An 11,907-nucleotide genomic window follows, 5' to 3' on the forward strand; every position below is an offset into this window, starting at 1 on the left:
AGTTACACTTGCATTTCACTAAGTCAAAAATAAAGTACTTTCCTTAGAAAATACATGTTCCCCTCCCCCAATCCCAACTAACACCCAACTTAACACCCAAACCTAACAGCCCAAACTTACCCTAAACCTAATTGGGGGGGCTCTGCCCCCCCCAAGCCCCCCTCCTAACTTCTCACTCTGTTTATGACAAGGGCCACCATCTGCAAGAATTATGTAAGTGGTTGGTCAGGGTCGTCCCTAATTGGGCCGTGGGATTCAGGGCCTGGATGCGAAAAGTTAAGAGTCTTGATCTACCTCTAATTTCTACATAAGGTATGCTAATCACTTACAAATGGCCTTACCTTTTGAGGAAAGACGAACACTTTTGCCACATACCTGTATTTAAAACATAATTTGAAGTTTCTTTTAAAACAAAATTATAAATTTTCTTTCAAATTTTAAGACAAAAAAGATTTAGAATTTCATTTATAATATTAAATCTTATAAAATATTAAAAGAAATTTAAAAGAAAATTTATAATTTTATTTTAAAAGAAACTTCAAATTATGTTTTAAATAATTATTCTCATTTATTTCAAGATTTCACAAATAAAGATATGCCAAAATTAATTTATAGTTTTTGTCTAAAGAAATTTTTAAATGTTGTTTACAATTTCTATCAACCAAAAATGGTAAATTAAATTATGAATTATATTTAACATTATGTAAGTTATTTTTTAAGGCAAGAAATTGTGAAATGCCTGATGTGACTGCCAAATGCTATACATGTCACGTTACTAATAAGAGCCATGGATCTCACTCCAGTGCGGTACTGCAACTTGGCTTCTGCGCAGCTTTTGCCTTGACTTCAACATGTCCCTGCAGGTCAACATCACGGGGGCAGACATAGCCAGAGCATACCAAGATGTACTGAACCAATCTGGCATTGACTGGGCCCTCTTCACGTACGACAAGGGCACTAACAATCTCAAGCTCGAGGACAAGGGTGACGGCGGTCTGGAAGAGCTTGAGGAGAAATTCAAGGACGGAAGGTTCGTTCTCCTGAGCACAGTACTGCGCAGAACAGCAGCACTTAAGCCTTCACGGTTAGGATACAGTACGCTTTCGTACGTGTCAAAGATCCAAATGTGCGCAACTATTACTGGACAGCTTGGGCTAGGGTTACTGAACGTGGTTTAGACAGAATTGCCGAAGTTCGTGCAGATAAACTGGTGTGGTGAAGGTGTTCCAGAGTCGAAGAAAGGCTTATTCCGTCCGTGGACCTTCGTCGTTAATATGTCAGCGGTTATCTAAGGTGCTGATTATATGCAGATTCGCATTCAGGCACTGTAGCTCAGTTCCTCAAAGGAACGCATGTCGCCATAAATGCACGCAATGAAGTACGATTCTTACGTGTACGCTTTTGTGGTGTATGACTTACAGCGACAAAAGGGAGACGTGACGCCTGAATACATCCTAAAGCGCGTGGCGGATTCATCAGGCTCGAGATACACTGCGCATAAGGAGCAACCGCGCAAATTTGAACGTATAGCGCCCGTTGGCACGAATTACACACCCATTGGAAAGGTAGATATTGGCGAGATTCGAAAATCAGCGACGAAGCCAACTACAGCAGCGAAGCCAGTGAGTATTCTAGCAGGATAAATGTGCGTCTTACTAACGTATCCGACAAGACTCAGGCTTACACTCCACCAACTCCCACCGCTGCCCCTCCTATGCCTTCTGCTCCAAGACCTCCAATCTCCTCAAAACCAGTTATACCTTCATGGGGTGAACCCGCAACGACGGCGGCAGCGCCGCCTCCCCCACCACCGATGGCTTCACGCCCAGTTATCTCCACAGAATCGAGGCCGACGGTAAGCTAATAAGAATTCGATTAGGCTACTAGCTGACAAGTTTGAACAGCTATCTGTATCACCAGGCCATAAAGAGCCTTCCCCTGTAGCATCATCGATTACGCCTACTAAGCCAACTGAAGAAGACCGCATTGCACCAGTTGTGAGTATAATTTGTTCGTGGTCCTTATCTGGTTGCTAAATGTCGATAAGGGAACGAATTATACCCCAGTCAATCTACCACCTCCCAAAAAGCTTGTAAATCCGTTCGAAAGAATGGCACAAGCTTCCTCTTCGGAGATCACCAAGTCTCCTGTGGGAGCATCAAGTGCACCGAAGAAGCTCACATGGAGTGAGCGGCAAGCTCTCGCGAAGAAGCAACAAGCAGATGAGGAAGAGCGCAGTAGATCTGCGTCGTTCAAGCCGATTTCACCAGCTTCAACTGGATCAAAATGGACGCCGCCTGCGGTGCAAAGTAGAGCGTTTGGATCTGCTGTTGGCGGAGAAGAGCAACCTACCGCTCCCGCCGCCCCGCCACTTCCTCCTGCTGCTTCTCGTCCTGTAGCCGCTCAAGTGGTAGCAGTTGAATCAGAGCAAGAACCAGAAGTCGAGCAAGCTGTTATTCCACCAGCCGTAATGGGTTCCATTATGCCTTGTACTTGCTCTGTATTGCTGACTTGTATACATTGTAGCCGCCTCCGCCTCCTGTCCCACAAATGGCTGCACTCAGTATTGAATCCACTCCTGCAGCACCTCCCGCGCCTCCTGCACCGACTCAGCCAGCCCTACCAGCGGCGGGTAATGGTGTATGTGCTGTCGTCCTCTATGATTACGAGGCAGAAGAAGAGAACGAAATGCCTTTAACGGAAGGTGAAACCATTGAACAGATCGAACAAATAGACGAAGGTGCGTTTTGGTGCACGCTCGTCGATTGAGCAATACTTATACACATGGTTACAGGTTGGTGGTCCGGAGTGGGAGCTGGTGGAACAAAGAGTGGTCTATTCCCAGGTTTGTTTTTGCAGGCTGAACTTTCATACTTTTCTAACATCTTGTACTATTTATGAAGCAAACTACGTCGAAATCATCGAGCAAGCCGAGGAGCCGGCTGTTGAAGAGCAAGCACAAGCTGCAATTCCCCCACCGGTTCGTTGACAGATCCAACTTACCTGCTTTATCTTCGACTGACTTTTTCTACTAGCCTCCACCTCCGCCTGTAGAACCAGCCGCTCCTACAGCGCCTCCCGCGCCCCCTGCACCGACTGCTTCTACAGGCGACCAGGGTGTCTGTGCAATTGCATTATATGAGTACGTCTTAATCGTTGAATATTATTATTGCCATCCTGAGCTTGCTCTAGCTATGACCGCGCTGAGGAGAATGAATTGACATTCCGTGAAGGTGACCGCATCACAGATATCGAAGCTGCAAGCGAAGATTGGTGGCAGGGTCGTGATGCACACGGGAACGTCGGATTATTCCCTGGTAAGCCTGTTTCCTCTCGAGTATTAATATTAGTGCTAATATCGGGTACAGCAAATTATGTCGAAGTGCAAGAGTAGCGAAACATTGCAAATTGGAGTTCGGACCTGAGAGATAAGAAATATGCATGTAATTATTATCAGTCAAGGTTGTATTGAAGTACAAATTTTCAGCATCTTTCTTTCGTTGCAGAAGAGCATGCAGTTCCTCCTTTTAATAATGGAACGGTGTTTGAAATGCTCTAAAACTACCAAGCTAACCTATTCAAATGCATCAACAATTTAGATGACAGAACCAAAAGCTCTTGCAACTCCACAAGCAAAATCCTTAGCAAGTTTTTGACACAATTAAAAAATTGCCTCCATATTTTATGCCAGCCTCTCGGCTACGCACGGAGTGCGAGGATAGCCCGTGATCGACAAGCTGGTATGACGCGTCTTCCGTCAATCATATTTTTATGGTAGACCAGAGTCAAAGGCATTCTTGCTTATGTCTCGAAGACATTGTCATAATGCTTCTTCTACTCAAGCTGCCTATCGAAGGCCTAGCACGTGCATATCATTATTAATGAACAGGCCCATGTCTTAATTGCTACAGTGTCAGCGTAGTCCTTCTGAAGCCGTAGTGCTTTGCCGTTCTGACGCGTCTACGTCGGCATACAATATCTCACTCGAAACAGTATCGAAGGTACTAACATCGTGTCTCCCTCCCAGCATTGATATAAAAGCCGGACAAGCTTGCAGACAATAACACAGAACAACGCCTATCAAACTCTCAACAGTCAAAGAAAACGCAGCGCTAAGCATGTCTTTGAACAAAATTCCCACTCGTCAGCTTGGTCGCGACGGGCCTCATGTGAGCTCCATTGGATTAGGTTGTATGGGTGAGTAAAGTTACATCTGGAGTATTATCACGAATACTCACCGCATTATTACGATAAAATTAGGTATAGGAGCATGGTATGGAAATACCGACAAGGACGCTGCATATAAAGCTTTAACGTATGCTGCAGACCGCGGTATGACCTTCTGGGACACCGCGGATGTCTACGGAGACTGTACGCCTAGTCCGTCAAATGCGGACACATTCTAACTGACTGACTTCCTTATCTATACTTCTGCTCTGCACAGCCGAGCAGGTCATAGGCAAGTGGTTCAAGGAGACAGGCCGTCGCTCTGACATCTTCCTAGCGACTAAATTTGGGGCCTTCGACCCCGAAACACAGGGCCTTCAAGGCCGACTCAACCCAATTTCCTCGCCATCTTACATCAAACGTGCACTTGCTCGCTCACTCGCGCGGCTCGGAACGTCATACATTGATTTATACTACCAACACCGTGTCGATCCTAAGGTACCCATCGAGATTGTTCTCGAGACGCTTCGCCCGGAGGTTGAGAAAGGTGCAATAAGGTGGGTGGGGTTGAGTGAGTGTAGTGCGGAGGTGATGAGGAGGGCGAGAAGGGTGCCTGGAATTGGGAAGCGTGTTGTTGCGTGTCAGATGGAATTCAGCCCGTTTGAACTTGTGCATGAGAAAGACGGATTCACGAAAGCTGCGGAAGAGGAAGGTGTTGCGTTCGTTGCGTATAGCCCGCTTGCGCGTGGGTTGATTAGTGGACGGTTCGTGCATACATAGTCAATATTTCTTATTTGTGTCCCTTATGCTAACATTGGACTGGTTACTAGATACAGAAGCCGAGCAGATTTTGACGAGAACGACCTCCGCTTGCTCATGCCCCGCTTTTCGGAGGAGAACTTCGCGAAGAACCTCGAACTAGTTGACAAGTTCAAAGTCGTAGGAGAGAAGTACGGTGCAACACCCAGTCAAATCGTACTCGCTTGGATTCTCGCAGCCTACCCTAATTGTTCGTCCTCTTTCTCACCCGTCCCTCCTCACCTTCTATCTCACTTTCCCTTTTCTTTCTTACATCTGAACGCATGCTAATGTGCTTGAACTCTTATTCAAATTGGCTTTTTTAGTCATACCAATACCGGGCAGCCGTTCCGCCGATCGCGTCGAAGAGAACGCACGCGCAGCCGAGTTGATGTCAGAATTGAAACCAGAGGACATCTCCGCCATCCAAGCACTCGTCGAAGCTGCTGACGTGCACGGAGAACGAATGCCAGAGACGTACTTGAAAGCGCATAACGATGAGTGTATTCCTTTGGAGGAGTGGAAAGGGGAGGAAAGTAAAGAGTGGGGAGTGGGGAAAGAGGATAAATGTTGAGTTGAGACATTCTAACATTCATGTATATTGACTGAAAGTGATGGGATAGGGGGTTGGGATATAGTACTGGTAGACGAAGATAGTTGAATGCTATTTGTGCAATCGAATAATGAACCTATATGCAAGGCTATTTTGAGCGACTGGGCAGAAAGAAGTTTATATGACATATGTAGGTTCACGAGCAAGTATTCGCTGTGAAACTCCTCTCAAACTACATACATGCAAGGAACAGCTGTCTGACGTGTTCTTCCTCTTGCCCGATTCTCATTTCAAAAGAACGAAAACACAGGTCATGCGTCACTTCATATTCTTGCAGAACATTTGGCACGCACGACTAGTTTCCGCCTTGTATTTCACCGCATTCAGGGTAGACCGTTGCTGCAGGTCTACCATTTTGTTGGTACACCAAAAGGTAATTCTTTCTGCGTCCATGGATTAGAAAAAAATTATCAGTCGGAGTTGTATTGAGGTACAAAATATCCAATGTGATTCGATCCCTGCAGCAGAGCGGGCTGTTGCTCCGTTTAATGACGGAACGTTGTTTAAAATGACTATGATAACCTCTTCAAATACGTCAACAATTTAGGTGACAGAACTAAAAGCGAAAGCCCTGCGACCCCACAGGCAAGAAACTTTGGGAGTTTATCACCCCCCAAAGTTCTCATGATAGCGAGGAAAGTGAGAACGGACTGCATGGGTCTACATTGGCGGTCATAATCAGATCCATCATCGGTAGTACTACAAGAACATCACAAAACTCACGGTATTGTATTCTTTGCACGCTCCGACAATTTTGTATAAACGCCATCGTTCACCTCGGGATACGGGATACGGAAGGCATCGCGCTCGTCGGGAATACAATATGCAGCACCGTTAGTGTCTGCTTCTTCATCCGTTGCAGCGAGTACGATTGCACCCGCGACGCGATGAACTGGTGAAAGCGGGATACCATGCATGAGCCTCTTTACAAAACCAGGAACCAGAGGTGTATCTATCCTCGTCAGGATCGTATTAATAAGTGATTATTGTTAATTCATCTTGCGATGTTTCTAACAGCTTACCAACAAACCACGGATGTACAGTAGCGATACGAAAGCCATTCGCCTCAAATTCAGGCCTCAAAGATAAACTGAAAGCCAGAACTCCATGCTTTGAACTGCAATACAATGGGGCAAGATCTGGGCTCGTGAACGACACTATATATGCGAAATCACGGAAATCAGATTTACTTGCAAGCATAGATAGGAAATAAGTTGGCTTTTACATATAGAAGCAGTCATGATTAGTGTCTTCAATGACTTCTCGTTGGTTGCTTTGCCAAAATAATGGTATGCCAGCTGAGCAGCTTCGAAAGTTTTTGTAGATGTATGAGCAAAGTACTGGTGCAACGGAAGACTCGAAGCCAGCGACTCACTGTATATAACGCTCGTCAGATTCATGTCAATCGTCTTCAACTTTCCTTTCACTGGGCGCCCATGTTCGTCCAACTGGACACCGTCGCCAACTAGTTGTTCGGATTCAGCTATTCCAGCATTTGCGATCTATTTCAGGAAGCGAATAAGTACCACTCATAGCCAAAAGCAGTATAAAATTTAAAATATAATACCACAATATCAACGCTGCCATACTCCTCTAGAGCATACTCGAATAAAGATCTTAAGTCGTCGTATTCAAGTACATCGCACGCTTTCCAAATCGCTGTCCTGAAAAAAGCATCATAAGAGCGTAGACACACCACAGTATTCAGAGAAGTTTACCCTCCGGTGTACCTTATGACACCCACAAGCTCTTCAGAAGCTTTCGTATTGATGTCCCCGATGACGAGCTTCGCTCTGTCGGATATAACGTTGGTCAACAAATTGTGGGATTGTATAGACGAGCTACCCTCTCTTCGCTAATTCAATGACTGTAGCTCGCCCGATTCCGCTCGCTCCACCTACATGCCTTGATACATGAGTTTGCTCTATCTCTGTTCAATATAGAAGTATCAGAGGACTCCTTACTCACCTGTGATAAGCACAACCTGTCCGGTTACTTTACTCGCATATGTGTACAGCTCTTGATCACTGATGTTACGTGCCGCTGTCATTGCGCATGCGTATCTGCACCGATAGAGGAAGTATCGGGCAGGGTCTGGGCGCTTACTGCAAATCAGTTTGATGTCTCCCCACGGTCACACGCAGGCTCTTTGCTTGCAACAGTGTATTTCATCTAGTCGATATTACCATATTGGGGTAAGTATTTGCCATTCGCGGAAGGCCGTAAAAATCCTGGCAATTGTGATTGAGAAGAAATTGAATTTTTGCGGTGTAGATGTGCAAGGTTGGATCGTCGAGAGTGCGTTGGAGTGTTGCTGTGGACAAAAACTATGTGATTTGCACGCTTACAAATTTAACATGCTTAAGAATTTGCACACTTTTATTTTATTTTACAAGTCAAACAAGTTATAAAATATGGCAGAAAGAGCAGGTAATTATAGGGGAAAAGCAGAGAGAAATCGTACAATGCAAAGGTGGGTCTGGCGTTCCTCAACCACATATATTTGCGCGCGTTTGTCTTCCAGAATCCCGAGGTGCTGCAAGAGAAGCGCTGTTGCATAAATGAATAGTACAATATATCAGTACAACAAGACAATCAAGCTACAACGTACACTGACACAGATAGATACGTATAAGATCCTTAGCAAAATAAAGGAAAATAATTGGAAGGAATAAGAGAACAAAACCGGCGGACGGAGAAAATACACAAATAGATGTAAGGAAATAGAGCACCTAACGTACTTCGCTGTCCGGTAAAACATCAAGGCGTGGATATCAAAACTACAACTTATCACTTATGTACAACTGTCCACAGATTACACCAACCTTGTCATCTATTATCACAGCACCATCTACAAGCAACCGTCAGCGACGTTGGATGCTGATTGTGAACTGATTTAATACCTTTTGTAGGGTTAGATCACGCTCGATCTCACGTCTCGTCTCAGCAGCATACAGAACCAATTGAGAATGCATCTCTTCAACACGCTGCCAAGCATCTCGACGAGGAATATGGTCCAACTCAACAGAAAATCCAAGTTCAGCCCAACCAAGAGTCCAATCCGCACCGTACGTAATACTTAGATCGGTGCAGGGTGCAAGCTTCGCTAACCATCGTGCGATCGGTCCAATAGCTGTATGCGAAATTGGCGAAATACCGAAACCGAGCGTTGTGAGATTCTCGAACTTGTGGACGGGTGGTGGTGGACGCGAGGTCACTCCATGCTCGGCGTCAATATATATTTCGAGCCATTCGAGAAGTGGCAGAGCACTTGCAAACTTCTCCAGGCTAAACAGGCCAAGCGCTGGAGGGCCGTCATCGGTACTTAAAGTCGTCCAGACAGGATCCGGTACAAGGTGCAGGGTACGCAGAGTGCCAGTTGGGCCACCCCACGCCCGGCCAAGCTCTTCGATGTCACTCTCGGAAAGTACGAGTGGTCTGTTGTGTTTGAGGTGAAAGCAATGCAATCTCCCCAGACGCAGTGCGGGTCGTATAACGTCGAGCGAAATACGAGGAAGGTTGAAGTCCGGGATAGGCTCATCTTGGTCGGGATCGGGCGGTTTTACGAGGTAAGCAACCATGAGGTCGGTAAGCGATGAAAATTCCTTCGAAACAAGATCAAGGAACGAAGTTAATGCTGAAAGCGGCTCACGCTCAAATGCAGAAACGTTGAGGTGTGTTATTGACCGCGACACGCATGGTGAGGATAACACATTCCGCAAAACGTTGAACCTGCTATCAAGATCAAGTTCAACAAGTTTCGAGAATGCATTCTCAGGAAGACCGGACACATCAATCGATTTGACATCATCGGGATCACCCACGAAACTCGAGCGCCAAAATGGTCGAGCGCCCAAACGCTTCAAAAACTTATGATGCGACAGAGCACGTAAAACGGACGTTGTGATGCCATATGCTGGGAGGCACAAGTACTCCATGTCTGGAAGGGCTTTGATAGTGTCTGTAAGGACAGGCTCGAGGGAGGATGAGCTCGTCCCACAATCGAGCTCCAGCTCCGTGAGACGAGCGCAGACATTAGGCAAGCCGTGCAGGAAGTCCCGCAAAACCGCCGTTCGCATACCCGCAAAAACGATGAGATGCAGGCTAGTAAGTTCGGAATGCATGAACAGCCTTGCAAAGGAGAAATGGTCATGGTCGACCACGGCCCAAACAAGTCGGTCGAGGCAGGGCATCAAGCACATCTTCGGCCGTGTCGTCGCGAGCATAATCAATGCTTCGGGGGAGATCGCCCTTTGACCTTTGATGTCAAAATCATAACTCAACTCTCGGATACGCTGGGCATGGTGCAGGAATCTGTCCCAATTCATCTCGGAAAAAGGCCGAGCAAACGTCTGAAAATAATTAGACATAAGTAGGCACCTTCCAAAATCAGCGCGTCAGAACGCACCATTCCTCTATCTCCTTCCTCCATCGGACCCAGAACCTGAAGCAAAGTCCATAGCGTCGTAACATTCCGCCAGAGCATACTATTCGCCGTCATTTCCCAAGTGCGACATACTGCTGCAGCCGTTCCAAGAGTCCCAGACGAGCAATGCTCGAGAATGGCAGCAAGAATTTCGCCGAGCTGCAGAGCGGTATGCATCGCCTGAGATCTTTAATCACAAGGGGGACGAAAGAGTTCAGGTGGTTAGGATCAACTTTCAAGTATCATGAGTGCGCCGGCTGAGATGGAAACTCGTGAGGAAACACTTATTGCAGTGTTCATTGCCCCAACACGTGATGAGCCCTTTTGTTAGCTTATGTAATTAATAAACAAATAACCGAACTACTTTACATTGGCCAGGGCCGCCAGGCAACAAAGGACGAACGAGGTTGTGCAACTCCGATTATAGAATACATTGATCCAGCAGCGCATAACGCGGACAATACTTAACAACAATATCACAAGGTTGCTGTCGGTTCACAGCACTGGGGTACCTCCTTGACCTATTTTCGGAATTGTTTGAGTATTCTTTCCTCAGAAATTCCTGTATTAGCCAACCCAAGATCAGTGTTCATGCTATACCGCGTCCGGAACACGTATCCACGATTCATACCTCTGACTCTATACCTCTTTCATCGACCATTGAATCCCAGTCTCTGAAAGATATCTTTATATTTGCCGTCTATGTGCGCTAAGCCTGTGTTGCTAGATTGGTTTGTGATGTGTGAGTTTACATAACATAATCTGCGTCTCTCACAAAGCGTCATATAGTAAAGGGAAGATTTCGTTCCGGCGGGAAGGGGCACATAGTCAAGTGGCACAGGAGTTCTACCTGAGGAATGGTCTGATGATTGATTTGATCTTTTGATATCGAACCTCCAAGATTATTGGATAACATCTTCTGAACTGAGTAGAGGACTGTCAAAGTAGCAGATAGGCACACAAAACTAAGAGTCCAACGTCTGTCCAACGAACGAGGTGGCCTGTAGCAAGGGCCATATGTACCATAATGGGCGTAGAAGCACTTGGGTAAGAAAGCCTGGTGGCATTCAGTCAGATGGAGATTGAGGCCAGTTTGCAATTCTGCCCTGAACATGATAACCTAAGTAAGTAGTACATTCCGAGGCAGGGGAACGTCTTGAACTTACAATAGAAAAACGTTCGTTCCTTCACTCAATGCAGGACATAACTGAGACCAGAACGGAAGTCCACGTGTCCCTATCATTATTGATAAAAAGGATTATAATCTGTGCTCACAGAATAAGAATAAAATTGCCTACTAACATGTTTTACAACCTAACATGTGCTCTTCTCTGCCTGCATTGGTCACGTTGAACCCGATCCCATGCTCACAATTTATCCGCAAAACATGGAGTAAGTGCTTCAGATAACGTTAGGGCAGGGAATCGGTAAATGGGCTACTGCAAGGCCGACTAAGGACAGCTGAAGGCTGACGATCGGGAGCGTTTGCACGATACACGTCCAATTTGGAGGGAATAATTCATAAAAGACGAAACAACTGCATCCTATCTGGAAGGAAGAAAGAGGGGAAGCGTTAAAGGAGGTTACGAAAGTGGGGGTAAAGAGTAGAAGAATAACACTCACCATGTGCTGAGCTCGGGAACAGAATAAGGCTCATGTAGAAGATCATCGGTTTGAAAGGGTGAAGGCCTTCGACATATACCTCGCAGAATACAAAGATGTTTCAAACTAACAGTTCTCCCGCAAATAGGAGATTAATGTATTGACGAGAAATACGAACACCATTCCAAGGTCACATGCATATGCTCACCATACCACCTAATTCTACCTCTGTCATCACGAAAAAGTTGTAACAAATGTATTTAATAATAGCAAAAGTAATCTAATAAAATGATTTCATAAG

General features: G+C 45.8%; 4 protein-coding genes across 4 annotated transcripts; 2 read left to right on the forward strand and 2 right to left on the reverse strand.

Annotated features, from left to right (window-relative positions):
- Positions 1 to 839: 839 nt before the first annotated feature.
- On the forward strand, positions 840 to 3,485 carry FOMMEDRAFT_117069 (uncharacterized protein). Its single transcript, XM_007262473.1, has 14 exons — positions 840 to 1,030; positions 1,090 to 1,126; positions 1,179 to 1,251; positions 1,311 to 1,378; positions 1,431 to 1,622; positions 1,673 to 1,855; positions 1,905 to 1,997; positions 2,048 to 2,467; positions 2,527 to 2,740; positions 2,795 to 2,845; positions 2,904 to 2,980; positions 3,036 to 3,142; positions 3,193 to 3,317; positions 3,369 to 3,485. The coding sequence occupies exons 1-14, from the start codon at positions 852 to 854 to the stop codon at positions 3,392 to 3,394; spliced, it is 1,845 nt and encodes a 614-aa protein (XP_007262535.1). The 5' UTR covers positions 840 to 851; the 3' UTR covers positions 3,395 to 3,485.
- A 457-nt stretch (positions 3,486 to 3,942) lies between these two features.
- FOMMEDRAFT_165132 (Aldo/keto reductase) lies at positions 3,943 to 5,667 on the forward strand. The gene is made up of 5 exons (XM_007262474.1): positions 3,943 to 4,197; positions 4,261 to 4,371; positions 4,445 to 4,931; positions 4,998 to 5,176; positions 5,292 to 5,667. Exons 1-5 carry the CDS (start codon positions 4,119 to 4,121, stop codon positions 5,537 to 5,539), a joined length of 1,104 nt encoding a protein of 367 aa, XP_007262536.1. The 5' UTR covers positions 3,943 to 4,118; the 3' UTR covers positions 5,540 to 5,667.
- Positions 5,668 to 6,297: 630 nt separating this feature from the next.
- On the reverse strand, positions 6,298 to 7,628 carry FOMMEDRAFT_74600 (NAD-binding protein; the record flags this gene model as incomplete). The annotated part of the gene is made up of 8 exons (XM_007262475.1): positions 6,298 to 6,530; positions 6,601 to 6,735; positions 6,804 to 6,884; positions 6,954 to 7,080; positions 7,146 to 7,242; positions 7,297 to 7,371; positions 7,424 to 7,475; positions 7,547 to 7,628. The coding sequence occupies 8 exons, from the start codon at positions 7,626 to 7,628 to the stop codon at positions 6,298 to 6,300; spliced, it is 882 nt and encodes a 293-aa protein (XP_007262537.1).
- An 814-nt stretch (positions 7,629 to 8,442) lies between these two features.
- Positions 8,443 to 10,181, reverse strand: FOMMEDRAFT_131304 (uncharacterized protein; the record flags this gene model as incomplete). Its single annotated transcript, XM_007262476.1, has 2 exons — positions 8,443 to 9,930; positions 9,987 to 10,181. The coding sequence occupies 2 exons, from the start codon at positions 10,179 to 10,181 to the stop codon at positions 8,443 to 8,445; spliced, it is 1,683 nt and encodes a 560-aa protein (XP_007262538.1).
- Between the last annotated feature and the right edge of the window lie 1,726 nt (positions 10,182 to 11,907).

This window comes from Fomitiporia mediterranea, assembly GCF_000271605.1.
Source record: "Fomitiporia mediterranea MF3/22 unplaced genomic scaffold FOMMEscaffold_1, whole genome shotgun sequence".
NCBI lineage: Eukaryota > Fungi > Basidiomycota > Agaricomycetes > Hymenochaetales > Hymenochaetaceae > Fomitiporia > Fomitiporia mediterranea.